Below are 25,557 nucleotides of genomic sequence, written 5' to 3' on the forward strand. Positions count from 1 at the left end.
GACTGGATGCTATGATCTTTGTTTTTTGAGTGTTGAGTTTTAAACCAACTTTTTCACTCTCCTCTTTCACTATCATCAAGAGGCTCTTTAGTTCCTTTTTGCTTTCTGTCATAAGGGTGTTGTCACCTGCATTATCTGAGATTGTTGACAATTCTCCTCACAATCTTGATTCCAGCTTGTGTTTCATCCAGCCCAGCATTTCTCATGATGTACTCTGAATATAAGTCAAATAAGCAGACTGACAATATACAGCCTTGACGTACTCCTTTCCCAATTTGGAACCATCTGTTGTTCCATGTCTGGTTCTAACTGTTGCTTCTTGACCTGCATACAGATTCCTCAGGAGGCAGGTAAGGTGGTCTGGTATTCCCATCTCCTAAAGAATTTCCCACAGTTTGTTGTAATCCACACAGTCAAAGTCTTTGGTGTAGTCAATAAAGCAGATGTTTTCTCTGGAATTCTCTTGCTTTTTCTATGAGCCAAGGGATGTTGGCAATTCAATCTCTGGTTCCACTGCCTTTTCTAAATCCACCTTGAACATCTAGTTCTCAGTTCACGTACTGTTGAAGACTCACTTGGAGAATTTTGAGCATTACTTTGCTAGCATGTGAAATGAGTGCAACTGTGAAGTAGTTTGAACATTCTTTGGCATTGTCTTTCTTTGGGACTGGAATGAAAACTGACATTTTCCAGTCCTGTGGCCACTGCTGAGTTTTCCATATTTGCTGGCATAATGAGTGCAGCACTTTCACAGCATCATCTTTCAAGATTTTAAATAGCTCAGCTGGAATTCCATCAGTCTGCTAGCTTTGTTCGCAGTGATGCTCCCTAAGGTCCACTTGATCTTGCACTCCAAGATGTCTGGCTATAGGTGAGGGATCACACCATCGTGGTTATCTGGGTCATGAAGATCTTTTTTTGTGTAGTTCTTCTGTGTATTCTTGCCACCTCTTCTTAATATCTTCTGCTTCTGTTAGGTCCATACTGTTTCTTTTCTTTATTGTGCCCATCTTTGCATGAAATATTCCCTTCGTATCTCTAATTTTCTTGAAGAGATCTCTAGTCTTTCCCATTCTATTGTTTTCCTCTATTTCTTGGCACTGTTCACTTAGGAAGGCTTTCTTATCTCTCCCTGTTTGTCTTTGGAACTCTGCATTCAGATAGGTACATCTTTCCTTTTCTCATTTGCTTTTCACGTCTCTTCTCAGCTATTTGTAAGGCCTCCTCAGACAACCATTTTACCTTTTTACATTTCTTTTTCTTCGGAATGGTTTTGATCATAGACTCCTGTACAGTGTCAAAAACCTCTGTTGATAATTGTTTAGGCACTCTATTAGATCTAATCCCTTGAATCTATTTGTTACTTCCACTGTATAACTGTAAGGGATTTGATTTAGGTCATACTTCAGTGGCCTAGTGGTTTCCCCTACTTTCTTCAATTTAAGTCTGAATTTGGCAACAAGAAGTTCATGATCTGAGCCAGTCAGCTTCCTGTCTTGTTTTTGCTGACTCTATAGAGATTCTCCATCTTCAACTGCAAAGAATATAATCAATCTGATTTCAGTATTGAGCATCTGATGATGTTCATGTATAGTCTTTCGTGTTGTTGGAAGGCGGTGTTTGCTATGAACAGTGCGTTCTCTCAGCAAAACTCTGTTAGTCTTTGCCCTGCTTCACTTTGTACTTCAAGGCCAAACTTCCCTGTTACTCCAGCTATCTCTTGACCTCCTACTTTTGCATTCCAGTCCCCATGATGGAAAGGACATCTTTTTTTGGTGTTAGTTCTAGAAGGTCTTGTAGGTCTTCCTAGAACCATTCAACTTCAGCTTCTTCGGCATTAGTAGTTTGGGCATAGACCTGGATTACCGTGATATTGAATGGTTTGCCTTGGAAATGAACAGAGATCATTTTCTCATTTTTGAGATTGCACCCAAGCACTGCATTTCAGGCCCTTTTGTTGACTACGAGGGCTACTCCATTTCTTTTAAGGGATTCTTGCCCACAGAAGTAGGTGAAATGGTCATCTGAATTAAATTCAACAAAAGGGAAAGGAGATGGGGAAGGAAAAAGTAGGAATTTGCAATTAACAGATACACACTACTATATATAAAATATATAATAAAGTCCTACTGTATAGTACAAAGAAATATATTCACTACTTTGTAATAACTTAAAATAGAAAATAATCTGAAAACTGAATCATTTGCTGTACACCTGAAATATTGTAAATCAACTATACCTCAATTTAAAAAAGAAAAAGAAAAAATGAGTGTGTCTCTTCACTTGAAGCATTTTTGTTATTCCCCTTTGGAATAACTGCTTTTATAACACCTTACTAGCCACATTAAGAAAAACATCTTATTTTCCTTTATTCTGAGTTTATTGAGTACCTCAATAGCACATCCCACATAGTGTGCTACATGTGGGGATTTAAGGTGTAATTAAAAATGACCCTTCTCCTCTCTGGACTAGAACAACAGACTGGTTCCAAATAGGAAAAGGAGTACATCAAGGCTGTATATTATCACTGTGCTTATTTAACTTATATGCAGAGTACATCATGAGAAACACTGGGCTGGATGAAGCACAAGCTGGAATCAAGATTGCTGGGAGAAATATCAATAACCTTATATATGCAGATGACACCACTCTTATGACAGAAAGTGAAGAAGAACTAAAGAACCTCTTGATGAAAGTGAAAGAGGAAAGTGAAAAAGTCAGCTTAAAGCTCAACATTCAGAAAACTAAGATCATGGCATCTGGTCCCTTCACTTCATGGCAAATAGATGGAGAAACAGCGGGAACAGTGGCAGACTTTATTTTGGGGGGCTCCAAAATCACAGCAGATGGTGACTGCAGCCATGAAAGTAAAAGATGCTTACTCCTTGGAAGGAAAGTTATGACCAACCTAGATAGCATGTTAAAAAGCAGAGACATTACTTTGTCAACAAAGGTCCGTCTACTCAAGGCTATGGTTTTTCCAGTGGTCATGTATGGATGTGAGAGTTGGACTATATAGAAAGCTGAGTGCAGAAGAACTGATGCTTTTGAACTGTAGTGTTGGAGAAGACTCTTGAGAGTCCCTTGGACTGCAAGGAGATCAACCAGTCCATCCTAAAGGAAATCAGTCCTGAGTATTCATTGGAAGGACTGATGTTGAAGCTGAAACTCCAATACTTTGGCCACCTGATGCGAAGAGCTGATTCATTTGAAAAGACCCTGATGCTGAGAAAGATTGAAGGCAGGAGGAGAAGGGGATGACAGAGGATGAGATGGTTGGATGGCATCACCGACTCAATGGACATGAGTTTGAATAAACTCTGGGAGTTGGTGATGGACATGGAGGCCTGGCATGCTGCAGTCCATGGGATCGCAAAGAGGTGGACATGACTAAGTGAATGAACTGAACTGAACTGAACTTCTCCTCTCTGTCATGACCTATCGGGGGAACAAGTAACTGGGTACATAAATATAAGTATGTACAACACTCTCAAAGCAGAAAGAAAAAAACAATTGATTCTAGCTAGGACATTAAGGAGAAGATTACAAGTGGGGCAGTGGTAAAGAATCCGCCTAAAATTGCAGAAGCCATAGTAAATTCGAGTTCAATCCCTGGGTCAGGAAGATCCCCTGGAGAAGGAAATGGCAACCCACTCCAGTATTCTTGCCTGGAGAATCCCTTGGACAGAGCAGCCTGGCAGGCTATAGTCCATGCGGTTGCAAAGAGTCAGATATAACTGAAAGACTGAGCACACACATAGGACATTAAGAAAAAGAGTTCATCATAAACAATTCAGGTGAATGTTATACTAGGAGTTTCAGAGTTTTGCTTCAAGAGATCATTAAAGTTTTGTTAAAGAAAGGTCAGACGAGAAGTTACATATTTTGAAAAGGTCATTCTGGTGGCAATAGGAGCAGGTAAAACACTGAAGGCAAGACCTGTTTGAAAACTATGTTAATATTTTGGGTTAGAGATGTTAAAGGATTGACTAGGTCAATGGACAAGGGAATGCAGATGGAAAGAATAGATTCAAGAGAGGTCAGATTCAAAATATAAAGCTTGATCATCATGCACTCTTTTCCTCGGTCTTGACCCTACGTAACATTGAGTAATTTTTAAAAATTCATCCTCTAAAGATAGATCTATGACAACACTGTGGGTATTTTGAAGAATGAGGTACACAGGTTCAAAACAGTATTTCAGGATGTTCTGTTTTCATAAAAACAAAGCAAGAAACACAGTGTGTGTGTGTAGACAGATAGGCGCAGGCAGGCAGACAGACAGGAGATTTTATAAAGGTACATACCAAGGTCTTAGCAATTATCTGAAGATGGGAAAGATCCAGAGTTCATTTTCTTCATTTTGCTAATCTGTATTTTATAACTTTTCCCACAATGACAATATATTGTTCACATAGTAAACCAAAATTATTCTTTAAAATAATCTTTAAAAGTCACAGTGATTCAATCTAAGGAAGAGTTCTAACAAAGTTTTTTTAACAATATCAGCATGGCTAAAATAAGTTCATTTCTCCAAGTCTAGTACTTCAGAACAACATGCAGTTGAAATGTGAAAAAGAAGTTTTTTAAAATCTTCATTAATTCATGAAAGTGAAAGTCGCTCAGTCGTGTCTGACTCTTTGCAACCCCAAGGACTATACAGTCCATGGAATTCTCCAGGCCAGAATACTGGAGTGGGTAGTCTTTCCCTTCACCAGGGGATCGTCTCAACCCAGGGATTGAACCCAGGTCTCCCGCATTGCAGGTGGATTCTTTACCAACTGAGCCACCAGGGAAGCCCAAGAATACTGGAGTGGGTAGCCTATCCCTTCTCCAGGGGATCTTCCCAACCCAGGAATCAAACCAGGATCTCCTGCATTGCACGTGGAGTCTTTACTAAGGAAGCCATCAGGGAAGCCCTCACTAATTCATAACTTTATCTTACATAATTAAGGCATTAGTTAGTTATAAACCACTTTTAACCAAACTGTCATATCATAACCATAACTGAATAGCAAGGAGAGATAAGAAAGCCCTCAGTGATCAATGCAAAGAAATAGAGGAAAACAATAGAATGGGAGACGAGAAATCTCTTCAAGAAAATTAGAGATACCAAGGAAACATTTCCTGCAAAGATGGGCACATTAAAGGACAGAAATGGACCTCACAGAAGCAGAAGATATTAAAAAGAGATGCAGGAATACATAGAAGAACTATATAAAAAAGATCTTCATGACCCAGATGATCACCATGCTGTGATCACTCACCTAGAGCTAGACATACTGGAGTCTGAAGTCAAGTGGGCCTTAGGAAGCATCACTGCAAAGCTAGTGAAGGTGATGGAATTCCAGCTGAGCTATTTCAAACCCTAAAAGATGATGCTGTGAAAGTGCTGCACTCCATATGTCAGCAAATTTGGAAAACTCAGCAGTGGCCACAGGACTGGGAAAGGTCAGTTTTCATTCCAATCCCAAAGAAAGGCAATGCCAAAGAATGTTCAAACTACCACACAATTGCACTCATCTCACATGCTAGCAAAGTAATGCTCAAAATTCTCCAAGTGAGGTTTCAACAGTTCATGAACCAAGAACTACCAGATGTTCAAGGTGGATTTAGAAAAGGCATAGGAACCAGAGATTGAATTGCCAACATCCCTTGGATCACAGAAGAACTAAGAGAGTTCCAGAAAAACATCTACTACTGCTTTATGACTACACCAAAGACTTTTGACTGTGTGAATCACAAAAAACTGTGGAAAATTCTTTAAGAGATGGGAATACCAGACCACCTTACCTGTCTCCTGAGAAATCCGTATGCAGGTCAAGAAGTAACAGTTAGAACCAGACATGGAACAACGGACTGGTACCAAATTGGGAAAGGAGTACGTCAAGGCTGTATATTGTCAATCTACTAATTTAACATACTCAGAATACATCATGGGAAATGCCCCACTGGATGAAGCACAAGCTGGAATCAAGATTCCTGGGAGAAATATCAATAACCTCAGATATGCAGATGACACCACCCTAATGGCAGAAAGCAAACAACTAAAGAGCCTCTTGATGATAGTGACAGAGGAGAGTGACAAATTTGGCTTAAAATTCAGCATTCAAAACACAAAGATCATGGCATCCAGTCCCATCACTTCATGGCAAATAGATGGGGAAACAATGGAATCAGTGAGAGACTTTATTTTCTTAGGCTCCAAAATCACTACCGATGATGACTACAGCCATGAAATTAAAAGACGCTTGCTCCTTGGAAGGAAAGTTATGACCAACCTAGACAGCATATTAAAAAGCAAAATCATTACCTTGCCAACAAAGGTCCATCTAGTCAAGGTTATGGTTTTTCAGTGGTCATGTATGGATATGAGAGTTGGACTGTGAAGAAAGCTGAGCGCCGAAAAATTGATGCTTTTGAACTGTGGTGTTGGAGAAGACTCTTGAGAGTCTCTTGGACTGCAAGGAGATCAACCAGTCCATCCTAAAGATCAGTCCTGGGTGTTAATTGGAAGGACTGATGCTGAAGCTGAAACTCCAATACTTTGACCACCTTGTGGAAAGAGTTGACTCATTGGAAAAGACCCTGATGTTGGGAGGGATTGGGGGCAGGAGAAGAAGGGGACGACAGAGGATGAGATGGCTGGATGGCATCACCGACTCGATGGACGTGAGTTTGGGTAAACTCCGGGAGTTGGTGATGGACAGGGAGGCCTGGCGTGCTGCAACTCATGGAGTCGCAGAGTCAAACAAACACGACTGAGTGACTGAACTGAACTGCTCCTTGGAAGAAAAGCTATGACCAACCTGGACAGCATATTAAAAAGCACAGACATTACTTCACCAACAAATGTCCATCTTGTCAAAGCTAGGGTTTTTCCAGAAGTCATGTACGGATGTGAGTTGAACTATAAAGAAAGCTGAGCACCGAAGAATCGATGCTTTTGAACTGTGGTGTTGGAGAAGGCTCTTGAGAGTCCCTTGGACTGCAAGGAGATCAAACCAGTCAATCCTAAAGGAAATCAACCCTGAATATTCATTGGGAGGACTGATGTTGAAGCTGAAACTCTAATACTTCAGCCACCTGTTGCAAAAAACTGACTCATTGGAAAAAACCCTGATGCTGGGAAAGACTGAAGGCAGGAGAAGGAGGCAATAGATAATCAGATGGTTGGATTGCATCACTGACTCAGTGGACATGAGTTTGAGCAAGCTCCGGGAGTTGGTGATGAACAGGGAACCCTGGTGTGCTGCAGTCCATGGGGTTGCAAAGAGTCGGACACGACTGTGTGACTGAACTGAACCAAACTTTCAGAACTTACTTTGCTACTATTCACTAGAATAGTACCACTGTATACAATTACAATAGAATTTTACCTATAATTTAGATCTTTTAGTTACCTTGTAGTTTGGTCTTTGCTTTCACAGAAATAACCGGTTCTCTAAGTTCCCCACCCCACCCCCAAACTATTATACCCCACAGGTATGATGAATCAGCTCACGTTTTCCATCTGGACTTAGGAAGGTGAAATGTTTCTCCTGCTTCACTCCCAAGTTTTCCTGTGCTAACGAGTTTGAACATGGATGCCACCACTGTTGCACTTTTTGTTAACACTTGGCAGAATTGAAAAGCATCTTTTCCACACTTCCGTACAGAGCGACCAGAATGCTGTGTGTGTCCCGCACCACAACCTCTCACTCCTATTGGGCCTTCAGAAGTGTCTTGGTGGCAGTTAGGACTCTGTTTCTCCAGCCCACTGGAGTCATCACTCTGCAGCATTTCAGCAGCCCGTCTCCCACTCTCCATTCTGGAGCACATGTAGATGACAAAAGGATGGGGTGCTGTATTGCGAGCAATGTATTTAACAGGAAGTAAAAGAAAACATCAATGAATTACCTCTTTTTTTGCAGGGGGTGGCGGGGGAGAATGTAACTTCCAGGTGAATTAATCAACATACTTGTTAAGAAGTGGAGTATCTATTCTGGCACAGTAGCAGAAATTAAAATTTCTGATTTGCCTTGTTTTGCCAATATTGAAGCATTTGTTCTATTGAATGTGACTACATGTACAGACAAACTTCTATTTAGTCTCACACATGAAAAGAGAAAGCATAAGGCCTGTAATTCAACTGGTTTCTCATCCAAGCATTTTAATCACAAATTACTAAATCTAGTTTAAAAGGATAGCAAAAGATACAATTGTTCATCCTATCCAAGAGGGATTGTTTCCAGAGCCCCGTGGATACCAAAGTTCAAGGATCCTCAGGTCCCTTGTAAAATGGCATAGTATTTGCATTTAACCTACACATATGGTCCCATGTACTTTAAATTGTCTCTAGATTACTTATAATACCTAATACAATGTAAATGCTATATAAACATCTGGTGGAAAATTCAAGTTTTGCTTTATGGAACTTCCTAAAAAAATTTCTTTTGAGTATTTTCCATACACAGAGGCTGAGCTTGTGGATACGGAGGGCTGATTTTGTTATTTTCCCCTAGTATTTGTTCTATCAGCAGCCATGAAATTAAAAGATGCTTGCTCCTTGGAAGGAAAGCTATGCCAAACCTAGACAGTGTATTCAAAAGCAAAAACATCACTTTGCCAACAAAGGCCCATACAGTTAAAGCTACGGTTTTTCCAGTAGTCATGTATGGATGTGAGAGTTGGATCATAAAGAAAGCTGAGTGCCAAAGAGAACTGATGCTTTTGAATTGTGCTGGAGAAGACTCTTGAGAGTCCCTTGGACTGCAAGGAGATCAAGCCAATCAGTCCTAAAGGAAATCAATCCTGAATATTCACTGGAAGAACTGATGCTGAAGCTGAAGCTCCGATACTTTGGCCACCAGGTGCAAAGAGCCGACTAATTGGCTAACCATCAAAAGACCCTGATGCTGGGAAAGATCGAGGGCGGAAGGGGACAACAGACAATGAGATGGTTAGATAGCATCATTGACTCAACGGACATGAATTAGAGCAAACTCTGGGAGACAGTGAAAGACAAGGAGTCTGGCCTGCCTCAGTCCATGAGGTTGCAAAGAGTCAGACTTTGCAACTGAACAACAATTTGTTCTATCAATATAGCTTGGCAGCACAGACTATCTTGAACTGCAGTTAAAATAAAGCCTTCCATTTATAATATTTCAGTTGCTGCTGTATCAAAAGATCAGAACAATGACCTGCTAAAAGTAGGAAATAATTATATACTCCTCCTATAGGGTGAATATCTCATAGGTTTGAGAAGAAATGAAAATCCTGAAAAAGAATTCAAGAAAAATAGGAGACTGCATCAAAATAATGTGTGTCCGCGTCATTTTCCCTCCAAGACTAATTAGCACTGAAATACTTTTTGCCAACTATATGGCACTTCAAACCTTTTGCTAATGAACATTTAAATAGGTGATGACAGCAACTATATTAAAACTAGAAAGCCCTTCTACAAATGAAAGTTGGAATTTATAATATAGAAGGCAATCCTGAATACTAATTATTATAGTCATTACACGATTAACTTCAGATCTGTTTGTTACAAATTTCTGCGTTTGAAGGAAAAAACATGCAACCTCGTTTCATGGTGCACCATAACTAGTACTCAGTTATGCTAATAATTCTGAATTATGTAAAATAACAGATAACCCAAACATCCTCCCAAAGATGCTTCAGAGATATTTTTAGTTATTTGGATCTGGATATCCATGATTTGAAAATTCACTCATCCTCAAGTAAAATAACAAAGCCGCTACCGAGAAATGTGATGTGACTGTCAAGAATTCCCTGTTTTTAATACACGATGCAGCACATTCTTACTTTCTCCTTTCCCTTAGATCAGCAGGTGTCTCCACAGCTCCAGCAGACTGAGAAAAGGAAAAGGAGGGGGCGGAAAGGAAAGGAAATGTCTGTGTGGCTCGGTCATGGGGGTGGGGATGGGGGATGGTTCAATATCATGATTAAAAGCTTTCCTCCTCACTTTTAAAGTTCGCACCCATATTAACGATCTGACATTAAGGATTGTGCAGCGGAGTTTGGGTCTGTCCATCTGCAACTTATAAAAGGAAACGAACAAGGAAGGGATAGGAGGCAGCAAAGAGATGCGGGGAGAGAGCGAGATGTAGGCGCGTGGGGACGGGAAGGGAGAGGCGGATTTGGCAGTCCAAGTAGGGACGGGAAGAACAGGAATGGAAAGTGTGGCCTGGCCGTCCCGCCCTGCGGTGGGGAAGGTGGAGCCCACGGCGTCTCACTTCCCCTCTCCCCGCCTCAGCCTTTTTCTTCGTAGGTGGGGGCTCTTGGGGCATCTACAAAGGGTCGGTCGACTATAAAAGGAAGGTTGTCTCCTGAGGACGCCCAGGCTCGAGACCTCGCTCTTGGGGCAAGCGGGCGAGCGGGGGGTGGCAGGGACAAGCAGCGACCCGAAGGCGACGGTTTTGCGGGCGCTGGAGAGGAAAAATCCCCCCGCGGGTCTAGGCGCCCCAAGTCAGGGCCGTCCGTGCAGAGGAGGCTGCCGCGCTCGCCCCGCCCCACAGAAGCCATTCGGGAACGCTCTATCCCCGCGCGACCTTTGCTGGCTTCGCCTTGTCCCCCAGAGTACCGACCCTCTAGTCCCGACCCCCTCCTCGCCGGTTCGGGCGACGGTCGGCAAACAACATGGCGGCCCGGCTGCGGCGCCTCCTCTCCAGGCCCCCGGGGTTGGTGAGGGTGGCAGCGGCCAGCGTCCGGGACCCGCTACCCGTGAGCCGAGCCGTGGGCGGGGAGGGGGCGACAGAGGCGAAGAGCTGGCGGGAGCCGCGGGCTGGCTAGCCCAGCGAGCGGGGGCGGGCGCGGGGGCGGGGCGGGACATCCGGGCGCGCGCGCGGCGCGGCGCGGGCGCGGGCGGGGGCGGAGCGGCGGCGGAGGCTGGACGCGGTGGCCCAGAGCCCTCTCGCGGCCGCGGCGGCAGCAGCGCCAACCCCAGCAGCAGCCTGGCCGCCGCCGCCGCTGCCGCCGCCTCGCACTCCAGCCGCCCGGCCCGACATGAGTGAAGCGGATCGGGTGCCCTCGCCTGCCGCGCTGCCGGCGGTGGCGGCGACTGCGCCCGAGGAGAAGAAAGGGAAGGAACCGGAGCGTGAGAAGCTGCCGCCCATCGTATCGGCGGGCGCCAGTGCCCCTGCGGTAGGTGCCGGGCGGGGGCCGCGGGGAGCCCCGACGGCCGGTCGCCAGGGGGGCGAGGGGCGCCTGGGGACCCGCGTCTCCTCCGGGGGACCCCGGAACCCCCCGGAGAGAAGCGCTCAGGCTGCCCTTCCTCGGGCTGAAATCGAGGAGTTGTGTCTGGAGGACAGCCGTGATCATTTCTCGAGCTGCACCTTCCACCCTCGGGGAATGCCGGGGTGGCCGAGTCAGCTGGCTGTTTTCGGTCATTTTCTGCTTTGGGGGCTTCCCTCTTTCTCTGAGGAAATGACCAGCATTTTGGAGTCGGCATCGTCTCTTGGATGAGGGTAAGGTGTCAGGCAGGCGGGAGTGGGTTTTCCGCTGAGCTGTCTGCCTGCCCTGGGAGAGCGAAGATTTCTCCCCTTTTCTTCGCTTTTTCTTTCCGTTCCCCCTTCAGATTGAACAGGCTCTGAGGCGAGTTTCCACTTAATTGTGACCTTTCGGTTGCTGTCAGGATAGTGGGAGGTAGATGCCTCGGTGATGGGTTTTCTTTTTCATATGGTACAGACATGTGACGTAAGGTGGGGAAGCTTTTTTAACCTTATATTTAAACTCAAGAGATCTAAGCTTCTCGGGGATGATTTCCCAGTTGGATTTTCTTAAGGATTATTTGGAGAGTGCTTTCAGGCTTCAAACTACAGATTGCCGGATGATGTAATGGGACAGCCCCTCTTCCCTACTTTTACTGGTGGTTATGACTGTTTACTTTGGAGCGCGCACACACACAAAATTAGCCTCTGATTTTTTAGTTTTTTAATTTGATCCCATATTTATATACTTCTTGAAACTTCAGTACATTTAAAGAGCATGACTTATGCAGCCTATGTGAAAAAAAATAGTAAAAGTTTAGAGAACATGATACATTTTCCTTATTCCTGGTTGCAATTCATTTCCTAAAACCTCCCTCTTAAATGACTAAGAACTTACTAAAATAGCTAACTCTAATTTAAAATGTTATAGAAATAACGTTTGATTCAGTAGGTTTTTGGGAAATGTCTAAGGATTGTGATAACTGAAAATTGTTAGAACGAGCCCCATACCTTCAATCACAGCAAAGTGTAGACAGTGATAAAAAAGACACTTTAAAAAAATTACTACAGTTGATTGGTAAATTGGAGTTGCAGGTAGAAATTACTTTGGGAAATGCTTTGAAGGAATTTGTCACTCAGCTGCTTGTAGACCCAGTTCTTACTGTTGATTTCTTGGGCTTTCCGAGCTTATCTGGGATGTTCTTAACTGGCAAATAGTGTTTCAGCAGTTTATTTCTAAGTCAGTTTAAAACAATGAATGCATGCATGCTTATAGGAACAGTTGTGTTAATGGGTTTAGGTCCTCAAGTAAAGACACTCCCCAAAACTTATTTATTTCTGTGTAATTGAAAAATCGAAGGCTTAGAATAAAAACTTGGAGAAATTGATGCAATGTGGACATAGGTCTACAGACTATTATCTGAAACCTTGGGGCTTTGAAACAGAGTTCTTTGGATTTTAGAAAGTTAATTTAGTATATATATATCATGTATAATATCCACAGTGGGGTCCTGGCCAGTTCTTCATAATTAAGCATACTAATAACTCTGCAGTGAGAAGTGTGAGTTGTTCACAATAAATGAGATAATGTCTATCAGTAGCTTCCTATCAGTTCAGCTCAGGTTGGATTGTCAAAAAGTTCAGTTCAGGTACATGTTTAATTACCAAATAAGCTCTTTCAGTATTAAGAGCTTAGAGGATTTCATAAGTGTGAATAAAGGAATATGGGCTTGTACTGCTGGACAGACAGAAGAACAGAGTTCAAAAAGTTTAAGATCTTGAATAAAACCTTGAAAAAACATAGGTTAAATTAAAAGAGGATGAGAATGAAGACTTGAGATTTTGAAGGCAGTTTCTGGTGCCTTACAAGCAGAGTTGGTAGCATTGTTTTTTGTTTGTTTTAATGACAGGTTTTTATTTTTTAATGGCATTCAGAATTTCAGACTCTTTGAAATGATAGAGTTTGTCATTAGCACTGAGGTTTTGAGTCACTCAGGAGAGAAAAGTTCTCTGGTTTTGCAGCAAGAGTTAGGAGAGCAAGGGGGAGGATGAGAAACTTAGCCAGTAATGAAGACACTTGGTGTGTAGTTGTTAAAGAGAGATTTCTAGATCTGGAATTCTGAGTGATAGCAGTGAAAAGCCTTAGTCAAGAAATTGTGTGCTTGATCCTCCTGAGGGCGAGAAAGCCAGGCAGCCTGGATGACTTCCACGCTCACCGGGGGGACAGAGAAAGACAGCTTGTGGCCTGCTTGGTTCTTTTTCAGCCTCCTTGTGGATCAAATATAGCTTCTGGAGGTTCGCTTAGGAAGCTGAGTACTATCAATTAACTATCTCTTTGAGCTATTTTAGTGATGCTTACTTTTTGTCCCAGGTTAACAGCTCTGTCTCTGTAGATGGAGTTTCTGATTCAATTACTGTAACCTTACAGTACTAACATTTTCCAAAAATCACTTTATTACATTTTTATGAGAGTTTGGAAATAATTTAGAGTGACAGCTCCCTAAAATAAGTAGAAGGCCAGTTTATGATGACCCTGATTACACTTGAAGAGTTGGGACTGTATCCCAGAAATTTTTTTAAAAGGTGCAGGAGTGGGATTGAGGGTGCCAGAAAAAACAACCCTAACGTGATTGATCCTACAACTTCCTAAGCATGCAGGACGTCCATTGCAGCCAGGAAGTGCCTAACACGGTGGTTTCAAACCCGACTGACCACCAGGATCCCTTAGTAGCTTGGTGAAGTCCAGGTTCCTAGATCTCACTTTTGCTCATTGGTTCTCAACTTCTGCTGCATGGGGGAATGGGAACTTTTGAAGCCATCATTGCTCAGGCCCAGATGCAGGCCAATTAGATCAATTTCTGAGAGTAGGGCTCAGGCACCTATTTTTTTTTTTCAATTTCTAGGTGTAGCTAAGATTGAAAATTTATGTTCTGTGTACTGAATTAAAAGTTCCTTGGAGTCTATATTTTAACTCCACTGCCCCAAGTCTGCTTAGTTTATGGAGCAGCATTTGAAATGGAATAGTGAAAGGTACCGGAGAAGGCAATGGCACCCCACTCCAGTACTCTAGCCTGGAAAATCCCATGGACAGAGGAGCCTGGTAGGCTGCAGTCCATGGGGTAGCGAAGAGTCAGACATGACTGAGCGACTTCACTTTCACTTTTCACTTTTATGCATTGGAGAAGGAAATGGCAACCCACTCCAGTGTTCTTGCCTGGAGAATCCCAGGGATGGGGTCGCACAGAATCGGACACGACTGAAGTGACTTAGCAGTAGCAGCAGCAGTGAAAGGTACGGGTTAAGTGAATGAGGCACAACAGAAATCAGGTGTAGTGGGGAATTGAGAGAAATGGCGGGTAAGGTGGTTCCTAGTTAGAGTGGCTCAAGGGCCCAAGATAGAGCCCTCAGAAGCCTGTCAGTGTTTGGGGTTTGGCTTTGCTGTTGTGGAGAAGTGATGCAGGCCCAGAGAGCTAGGGGGAGTAGAAAATATGAAGGACTGATGATGTGAGTATTTACTGAAGTTGACAGATTGGACTGGAGAAGAATATCATAAATTAGTTGCTGATGTAATCTGGAAGTTGGAAAAAATTGGTGAGTGGGGAAGGAGAAAAGGGTCAAAAGAGGAGCAAATAACAGTGATAAGTGAAGATGAGTCTACTTCATCATTTAAATCAGGTGAGATGAGAAGGGGAGATTCTCCATGGCATAGGTTTATGAGAAATGAAGTGGGTTCAAGAAAGAGGTAGACTTTACTTAGGTCAGGGCAATGAAGGGAAATGGAGGAAATCAGTTTAGGATGGAAAGACAAAGTTTGCCCACAGTGAAGGTCAGGAGATTTGTCAAGTAGGGGGAAGGTGAGAGCAAGTCTTGAGGTATGTGGAGAGGATTTGGTAGGAAGTCCAGTAATAAAAATGAGAAGTTTGTACAGCTTCTATCAGGGGTGTGTCACCTGGCTTGATGGATCCGCTGGGCCACAATGTGACTACCAGTTATTGAACCTCTATTATGTTTAGCTTTGGGCTAGATGCTACAGAAAACGCAAAGTTTAAAAAAGAAAAATAGATTCCTGCCTCAGGGTAGGCAGAGCTAACACAGGAAAACCCAACAAAGCAAAGCAATGTGTAAAAGCCACCATGTGCCATAGAAACAATTTGCGCACTAGGAGATCAGAGAAAGGAAATCATTGCGTGCAGAACTGTGAAGAAAGGCCTTCAAGCAGCGGTAATTATTTAAGCTGGCTGGCCATTGAAGGGTGATAGGATTTGGATGGGCAAAAGCAAGTGGGAAAAGAATGTGAACAAGGCTTAAAGGGAAGAATTAGGGAGTAATAAAGTCAACCCAATGGAAGCATGCTGGCAACTTGTGGGAGGTAAGTGAGATTGCATGGGGGCTGGACCAGATCAGCAGGCAGGGAAGCTGGGACTTTTTTTTTTTTCTATGCTTCACAGGAAACCATTGGAGTTTCTGTTTTTTTTTTTTTCCCCCCATTGGAGTTTCTTAAATAAAAGAACAACAGAATGAAATTAGTGGAAGTGATTAGAGGTAGTTAGACTGGAGGAGGGAGGAGAAAGAGGGCAAGGAAGGAGCTTTGCAGTTCATACAAGAGATGATGGAGCATCCACTAGGGTCATGGTCATGTGATAAGGTGTAAAGGATGGAAGAATCCCTACAAAGTGGAATCTAGTGGAATGAAAGAGAAGGAAGATTAATAAAGGAAAAGAATTCCAAAGTTTGCAGATGAATTCTCTCAGAGGAAAATATTTACATAAAAAGGCAATCCAGCCAACAGCATTCCAAATAAACATATGTATGTGTGAACTTTGATAAAACTTGCCCATATAGGTGTTTGGAAGAGTCTTATTTTTGGAAAATCCTGTACCCTTTCTCAACAAGAGTTGAGATAGGGAGGAACAGAGGTTGTTGTAGTGAAGATGTCTTAAGCAATTTAATAAACCACAGGTATTAAAAAAGTACATCATGTATCCATATGTGAAATACATATAAATAATACAAACAATTGCTACTATTTATTTAGTACCTTCTCTGTGCTAAGCATTGTCCATATGTCTCTCATCTAGTCACTTAGTTCAACCAAAATTCATCACTAACCACTTGATCATTCTAATCATGAGGAAGATTCTGTTCCCAGTTCACACAGACAGGAATCATAGAGTCAGGTTACATATAGTATACCTTGCCAGAGGGTAGAATGGCTAGTAAGGGGCCAGAACTCGGTTTCAGCTGAGACTTTTCTGACTCAAAAAAAAACCCCATGCTCTTTCCCTTACCTCCATGTACTCTTTGTCTGTGGTCAGGGTCCATGTGGTTCAGAGAACCCCCACCTATAGCAGTATTTCTTAGATTAGAAAAGAGCATGTGGTCCAGTGGCAAATTTGTTCAAAACTTTGTTACTAGAGCTAGAACTATCCAGGAGAGAAATATGTATCTGATAATATCAGTTTTCATTATGGTATTAATGTATCATTAAATTCTATGTAAAATAAAGCAATCTCATTAAAGAAGTGATCAAAGAGTCTTAAGACACCGAAAGGGAGGGCTGTAGCTGTATAAATACTTAGCCAGAGTGTGTTTAATTTTGAGTGACTTTTAAAGTCGTTTGTCCACTTTTTTTTTTTTTAAAACTTCGAAGCCGTATTGTAGTTGCCTGCTTATCCTCCCTTTCATAATTAGTTCAGGGTGTTAGGACACAAATAATTTGACTATATTTAACAACTGAAGAAAAATGGTCATTGTAAGTTATGAAGCAGAGAACTTCTCAAAGTGTTCAGTATATTGTTATTTAGTTAGGCTGTGTCCAACCCTTCTGCAACCCTATGGACTGTAGCCCTCCAGGCTCCTCTGTCCATGGCATTTCCCAGGTTAGAATACTGAAGTGGGTTGCCATTTCCTTCTCCAGGGGATCTTCCTGACCCAGGGATTGAACCTGAGTCTTTTGCATTGGCAGGCAGATTCTTTACCACTGAGCCAGAAGGGAAGCCTGTCCAATATGATACTGCTTGCTATTTGTAGCTCCCTTTCTAATCTATCCTGTGGCTAAGGTACTTCCCTGTACAACCTTATCTGTAGATATTACCTGCATTATCTGTAGATACTATCTTTACCACTGCACCTCCCTCTTCTTCCTGCACTCCACACACAAGCTCACAAACATGCCCTCTGAATTAAAAGGTATCCTGCGCTCTCTGAAGTCTTCAGGGCTGGGGTATTCCTGGATTCAGAAGAATTTTTTTGAAAGGGAAAAGTAATGGCTTCAGAAAGGAGTACTGCTGGTGTCCCAGGGTAGCAGCTTATTTTGGCATATTGTTTGGAAATTAATTTGCTTATATTTACTTGAATTGAGGAAGAGAGAGTAGAGAAAGATCAACAGAATATGAATAAGGAAGTGGGTGGAGCTGAGAAACCTCTGGAAAATTGGGGTTTTTCTACATTTATTATGAGGATACCTTCTTGCACTTTAAAAATGTTAGACTGCTAAGACTTATGTGAATAACTAGTTGTTGTTAAGTTGATATTTATAACTTGCTAACAGTTTAGTAAGCAGTCAGGAAACATTTTGAGAGGAATAATTATAATAGATGAATGTGCCTTTTAAAAATAGAAATTATTGAAATTTTACTAATTCAGCTTAATTGAAAAATCAGTCTGAAGTTTGAACCTAGTCATTAAAGAAAACATTGTTTCAAATTAACTTGGTTTTGATTCTTTTTTTTTTAAAGAACAATAAATTGAGAATTGAGTTCATCAAATCACACAGTTTAAAAGTAGCATTTTGCTGTATAATGGTAATCTGTTGGTATAATTTATTTTTTTTCCCTATGTTGTAAAATAATAAAATCTCCCAAGATACATTGCCTTCCTGATAAGCAAACACTGAAATTTCCGGGCTCCAGGACTAACATTTCTTTGTATCAAGTAGGGTTAATTTTCAGTTATCAATAAGATCAATTGCATTGTGATTTTTTTGGTGTTAAAATTTTGTTTCAGAATCCCCATCCTTCCTAGTCTCCCTTGAAAATTGTGATTTATATCACTTAAAGAGAACAATTCAACTTGGATTGGTGCCTTTTAGTTGGGGGAAGGAAGGTTCACACCTTGAAAGGAGCCAACTTTTCACATCTTAATAGAAGGAGGTAGAGCACTGATTTTATAACCCAGCATCCTAATAGGGAACTGTGAAAAAACATACAAAAAGAAAAGCAAAATCTCTCTACCTAGGAACAAGGCCTAAAATAGTCTCCTTTGTTAGACCCTAAATAGAGTCGAGGCCTCTCATCTAGTGTGGCCCTAACAGGTAGTTTAGGTCAGTTTATTTTAAAAGTTGGTAAAGCAAAGTATAGTCAATGCTTAAGGGCTTCCCTGGTGACTCTGTTTTAACTTAAAACATATAAATGTACTTTATTCACCAGTCTTCTGATGCTGAAACCTTTGCTTAGTATCTCAGGAAGCCATTCAGTCTTTTGTAGGTTTTTTCTGGGTATCATAGGTATTCCGTGTATTCTGATGGAAGGATTCCTGCTTTATATTAGGAGCAATGAATGTATTGCCAGGCTTCCCAGGTGGCGCAGGAGACATAAGAGACGAGGGTTCAATCCCTGGGTCAGAAAGATGCCCTGGAGGAGGGCATGGCAACCCACTCCAGTGTTCTCGGCTAGAGAATCCCATGGAAAGAGGAGCCAGGCAGGCTATAGGCCATAGGGTCTCAAAGAGTCAGACACTCCTGAACCGACTTGGCACACACAATATGTTGCCAAACTATTTACCTTTGGGTTTGAAAAATAAATTTCACTGAGGTGTGGCCGAAAGTGTAGAAATCACCATTGTCCCTGTATACATATCTGAAATGACCAAAGCAAGAAACTCAGATTTTATTCCTTCAGATATCTTTGGTTCTTCATCCACATATTATACCCTGTTTACATTTGCTACATCAGATCTTTTTCTCCAGAATGATGCAGAGAAATGATGAATCAAAATAATAATTCTGTCCTGTTTCCTAAGATTGTATGTTGGATTGGACCTAGTTTAGGAAAGTATGTTTTCATTTATATCAGCTCTGTCCAGTAGAAATATAATGTGAACCACATATGTAATTTTAATTTTTCTAATAGCTAATTAAAGGCAATAAAAAGAGGTAAAATAAAATTTAATAGCATATTTTTTAATTCTGTATATCCAGAAACTTAACCATTTCAACATTTAATCAGTATGGACACTTAATATTTTACCTCTTTTTCATACTAAGTCTTTGAAAACTGTGTATTTTACACTTACTAGCACATTTTCAAGTTCTCAACAGCCACATGTGGCAAATGCTTGTATTAGAGCAGATTTAAATGTTGTCTTCTTGTTCTCCCAAGATTTCGTAGATTCATTCTTAGCACTGATTACTGTTTATTCCTACTATAGCAGTCCTCAACATGTAATCCTCAGTATCCTTTAAGATGTCCATGAAGTCAGCACTGCCTTTGTAATGATAGTGGGATGTTATTTGTGTTGTCTTGTTCTCACTCCTTCTCTCTAGTGTACAGTGTAGTTTTCTATGTGACAGATGATATTGCAACAAATTGAATGCAGAAACAAATATAAAAGTCGTTTTGCGAAATGTAAACCATGTCACTCTTCTCACTGATTTCTGTTTGTTGGGAAAATAGTTGTTGTCCGTAAATGGATTTATTGCTATTTAAGCAGGAATGAGTACATACATATAATAATTTTTAAGAATGTAAAGAGGTCCTGAAACCAGAAAGCTTGAAAACCACTATGCTAATGTATCTAGAATTTCCTTTGTATTATTACCATTAGTGCTTTTTGTTCTGTATTACCGATGACAGGTATTCCACATAAGTTAATTTCCCAGCTAGCCAACGGGTAGCTAAAATGGGTATTTTAGAATACCCGTTTATTTATTGCATGAAGCATTTTCTGAAATATGTACATCTCTTCTCAAATAAAAGCTACTGAACATAATTTAACATATGCTGGTGACTGGATCCTGCATGACAACTTTGTATCACCAGCCAAACCAGACAGCTCTATGTAGAATCCATCTACCTGTGCATTTGTGTGTGTTATCTCTATAGTAAATAAAACTTTTGTCAATCTGACCTATATAATAGCTAGAATACAGCATTAATTTTCACTTGATATGGTTTAAAATGCTAACATGTCCAGCTGTTTGCGAAGCTAGCAATTTAAAATATGTTTGCTCTTCAGTCGCTAAGTCACGTCAACTCTTTGTGACAACATAGACTGCAGCATGGCAGGCTCCTCTGTCCTCCACCATCTCCCAGAGTTTGCTCAAGTTGACATCCATTGAGTTGGTGATACTATCTAACCATCTCATCTTCTGTCGCCCTCTTCTCCTCCTGCCCTCAATCTTTCCCAGCTTTGGGGTCTCTTCCCGTGAGTCAGCTCTTCACCTCAGGTGGCCGAAGAATTGGAGCTTCAGCTTCAGCATCAGCCCTTCCAATGAATATTCAGTTTATTTCCTTTAGGATTAACTGGTTTGATCTCCTTGCTGTCCAAGTGACTCTCAAGAGTTTCCTCCAGCACCACAATTCAAAAGGATCAATTCTTTAGCACTCAGCCTTCTTTATGATCCAGCTCTCACATCCTTATATGACTACTGGAAAAAGCTCAGCTTTGACTATATGGACCTTTGTCAGTAGAGGGATGTCTCTCTGAATATGCTATCTACGTTTGTCATAGCTTTTCTTCCAAGGAGCAAGCATCTTTTAATTCCATAGCTGCAATCACTGTCTGCAGTGATTTTGGAACCCAAGAAAATAAAATCTGTCGCTACTTCCACTTTTTCCCCATCTATTTGCCATGAAGTGATGGCACTGGATGCCATGATCTTAGTTTTTTAATGTTGAGTTTCAAGCCAGGTTTTTCAGTGTCCTCTTTCACCCTCATCAAGAAGCTCTTTAGTTCCTCTTTACTTTCTGCCATTAGAGTGGTATCGTCTGCATATGTGATGTTGATATTTCTCCCGGCAATCTTGATTCCAGTTTGTGATTGATCCAGTCCTGCGTTTTGCATGATGTACTCCGCATAGAAGTTAAATAAGCAGGGAGACAATATGCAGCCTTGGCGTGCTCCTTTCCCAGTTTTGAACCAGTCTGTTGTTCCATGTCTGGTTCTAACTGTTGCTTCTTGACTTGCATATATGTTTCTCAGGAGACAGGGACGGTGGTCTGGTCTTCCCATCTCTAAGAATTTTCCACTGTTGTGATCCACACAGTCAAAGGCTTTAGCATAAATAGTCAATGAATGTTAGGAATAATGTATTTTGTAAACAGTACAAAATAATAAATTGTGTATACAATTTAAAATATTTCACCTCAAAGATCTATAGTGAGAGATATATATAGTGAGATATATAGTGAGAAATATAGTGAGATATTTTGGTTTTAAAAAGTGTTTCATGATGGAACAGCTGCTGCTGCTGCTAAGTCACTTCAGTCGTTGCCGGAGCCTGCCGGCAAACGAATCGGTCACGGACGCAATCGCCGAAATACCTAAGAAAATAAAGACTCGGAAAGATGGGGTTGAGAGGGACGGAGTCAGCTCTTGACTGAAACCGACAACTGACAACTTTATTGAGGGGTAACATACATATATATGCTAACAGGACTCACTAAATTTAGATCAAGGACATGTATACGTGCAGAATCGCGGGCATTAGTCTTCGCTCAGGAATTTTATCTCAACTCTTTAAGACTAGCAGAGCAAGGGACTGGCGTCTTAGTATGATTACAATCAGTTAAAGATTACCTAAAGATTACCTAGACATAAACCATAAACAGGAGCCTGACAATCTCGTCAGGAAAATGGGTAAAAGGTCGCTACAGCAATTTCCTTGAGGGAGGTAAGAAAGGCCAACCTGCACTTTAATAAATCAGGGGTGGCGGGACAGAGAGGGACCTCTTGATCTCTCTCAGGGCCAAGAAGGAGCCTGAGTAGCCAGGCCGGCTCCCCGCAAGTCGTGTCAGACTCCATGCGACCCCATAGACGGCAGCCCACCAGGCTCCACCGTCCCTGGGATTCTCCAGGCAAGAACACCGGAATGGGCTGCCACTTCCTTCTCCAATGTATGAAAGTGAAAAGTGAAAGTGAAGTTGCTCAGTTGTGTCCGACTCTTTGCGACCCCATGGACCACAGCCTACCAGGCTCCTTTGTCCATGGGATTTTCCAGGCAAGAGTGCTGGAGTGGGGTGCCATTGCCTTCTCTTCATGATGGAACAGAGCCAGCAGTTATTCTTTTATCAAAGATTGGTTTAGGAAATACCTAGTGGTTAGGACTCAGCTACTTCCACTACAGGAGGCACAGGTTCAATCCATCGCCAGGAAGCTATGATCCCACATGCTGTGCACTGTGACCAAAAAAAAAAAAAAGATTGGTTTAGAATGTGAATGAAAATGTTTTATTTTCTAAGGCAGCTTTTGGTGAAATAGTAGATGACCAAAGTTAATTTTATCAGAATTTTGAATATAAAAAGAACTTGGTATTCAATATAAAATATAAAAGCTATGATGGAAAACCATGGGTATCCTTCTTATTGACCTCTAATAGAAAAATATGATAAATCAGAAATTTAACTCAGATGTAGTCTATTCCTCAATAAATGTTTAAAGTAGGAGCTCATGTATTAAAACTTAAAATAAGGTCAACAGTATTTAATTATAGATTAACAGGGCAAAACAGGTATTCCATTTAATTTAATTCTATTTAATTTTTTGAAATTATATTTAATTTCTTGAAACTATTATAATCTTACATATAATCTGTGTGATTATATAGTCAAAAGGACCATTGAGGTCTATGTTAGCACTTGAAATAAGTATGATCTTTGATTAGTTTTGCAATTACCACATAAAATTTTTCAGCTGTTTGTTAAACTCATGGTCAGCCTCTACCTAGAGAGAGAGTCAAGTCTTATTTATTAACGCTAGGTGTATTTTGAGTTTTTCTCCTCAGTGAATTCTCAGCATCTCTTTCCTTCCATGTTCCCTATTTGTACTTCTTCTTCCTCTGTAACAGCTGGTTGGGTATCCTGCTACTATCTATTCTTCAACACATGCAGCCCACTGTTTGGAGGCTGGCCACATTCCAGGATGTCATCTCTAGTGTGTTACTTCCTTAGGACTCATAGACAACAGTTGCTCACAGACAAAACTCCTCGGGGAACCAGATGTAATAATGGTGGTAGATCCAATTCTTAGAAGACTTATAATGTTCCCTAACCTTTAATTTACTCATGTTCTAATAGCACTCAATAGCATCTTGATCCTCTAGTTTTTAATCAGTTTACCATCATACAGCATGTGACCCTGCATTCTCATGGAAGTATTAGGCTATGGGAAGGTTTCTCTTGTGCAAGCTAGTGTGGGGCAACTGCTATTTTGAGAGTTTGTTCTTATTTATCTGTAGTACACTGTCAACCTGTGAAATTGTCCATGATTTATTTCCTGTCATCTCAAGTGTGAAGTATCAAGGACACAGTCATCTTATAAGCAAGAGACATTAGACAAAGGATTTTTTTTCTCATGTTAAGCTTTCTTGATCACAAGGAACAGAAAATCAGGCCATATATGCTTCCTTTTGGAAAAGGGGGATTTATGGAAATAACATCCATGGATAGAACCAGAAGGCAGGCAGGAACAGAGACCAGCTGCTCTCTGTGCACCTGCTATTCTCTCATTCTTGGCTGCTTGCTCTTTTCCATATTCCTCCATCTGAAATCTGGAAAGACCTCCTCTGATTGACATATTAGGAAGCATCAATGTCCTGTATGCCAGGCCACCTAATGTGTGGCCATCCAATCGACAGATGGCTGCCTTTTGGTTGAGTGCCTGTCTCTGCTCCAATCTTTGGCCTTTGCTGCACAAAGAATAGCAGTAATGCTCTGGGGTGGATAGAAGCGAACCCTGTATTTGGCAGACATGATAACATGCTCAGCGTATCTTTCCTCACTTCTTTGTACCCTTCCAGCCACTTTGTACCCTTCCATAAAGCTTCTGGACAGAGCAAATCCTACGCAGTGCTTTCACCTCCTGACTTCCCATTCGTTTGCCAATCTATTTCATACAGTTTCTGCCACCATCAGTGGCAGTTTCTCCCCGGAATCTGTTGTCTCCTTCGTCCCCAAGATTTCACAGCTGCACATTCTAGTAGACACACTTTAGACCTAGCCACTGTTCATTATTCATCATTGCTGACCACCTTTTTTTTGATGATCCTTCCTTCATTTTTAACACATGAACTTCTTTTAGATTTCTTATCTTTTTTGGTCATTCATTCTTCATGTTCTTTGTCAGCTCATGTCATATTTGCCAGTGTTTCCATGATTTTGCCCTTATACTACTTTTGCATAGCAGTTGCTACATGACAGTAGTATAATGATAACCCTGTCAGCTAGAAAAATTACATTATTTTGGCATGAGATGCATACTTTTGCCTAGTGACCGTTGGTTCCTTTTCTAGTCATCCCACAAATACGTTTATATAACGTAGTCTAGAATTTTCTTCAGTTTGGTCGCTCAGTCGTGTCTGACTCTTTGCAACTCCATGGACTGCAGCACGCCAGGCCTCCCTGTCCATCACCAACTCCCAGAGTTTACTCAAACTCATGTCCATTGAGTTGGTGATGCCATCCAACCATCTTATCCTCTGTCTTCCATGTCTCCTCCCACTTTCAATTTTCCCCAGCATCAGGGTCTTTGCCAGTGAGTCAGTTCTTCCCATCATGTGGCCTCAGTATTGGAGTTTCAACTTCAAAATCAGTCCTTCCAATGAATATTCAGGACTGATTTCCTTTAGGATGCACTGGTTGGATCTCCTTGCAGTCCAAGGGACTCTCAAGCGTCTTCTCCAACACCACAGTTCAAAAGCATCAATTCTTTGGCACTCAGCTTACTTTATAGTCCAACTCTCACATCCATACATGACTACTGGAAAAACCGTAGCTTTTACTAGATGGACCTTTGTTGGTGAGGTAATGTCTGTACTTTTTAATATGCTGTCCAGGTTGGTCATAACTTTCCTTCAGAGGAGTAAGCATCTTTTAATTTTATGGCCGCAGTCACCATCTGCAGTGATTTTGGAGCCCAGAATATAAAGTCTGCCACTGTTTCCATTGTTTCCCCATCTATTTGCCATGAAGTGATGGGACCAGATGCCATGATCTTAGTTTTCTGAATGTTGAGTTTTAAGCCAGATTTTTCACTCTTCTCTTTAACTATCATCAAGAGGCTCTTTAGTTCTTTGCTTTCTGCCATAAGTGTGGTGTCATCTGCATAACTGAGGTTATTGATATTTCTC

General features: G+C 41.5%; 1 protein-coding gene across 3 annotated transcripts in view; it reads left to right on the top strand.

The window, feature by feature from the left end:
* Nucleotides 1-10,992: 10,992 nt before the first annotated feature.
* Nucleotides 10,993-25,557, top strand: part of HECTD2 (HECT domain E3 ubiquitin protein ligase 2) — a 74,293-nt gene continuing 59,728 nt past the window's right edge. For all 3 annotated transcript variants that reach the window (XR_006345326.1, XM_043925343.1, XM_043925345.1), the window contains exon 1: nt 10,993-11,148. Coding sequence is in view for 2 of the 3 variants with exons in the window: in XM_043925343.1 (XP_043781278.1) it covers nt 11,011-11,148 (138 nt within the window). In the remaining variant the exon portion in view is untranslated. The remainder of the gene's footprint in view (nt 11,149-25,557) is intronic.

This window comes from Cervus elaphus, chromosome 15, assembly GCF_910594005.1.
Source record: "Cervus elaphus chromosome 15, mCerEla1.1, whole genome shotgun sequence".
Lineage (NCBI taxonomy): Eukaryota > Metazoa > Chordata > Mammalia > Artiodactyla > Cervidae > Cervus > Cervus elaphus.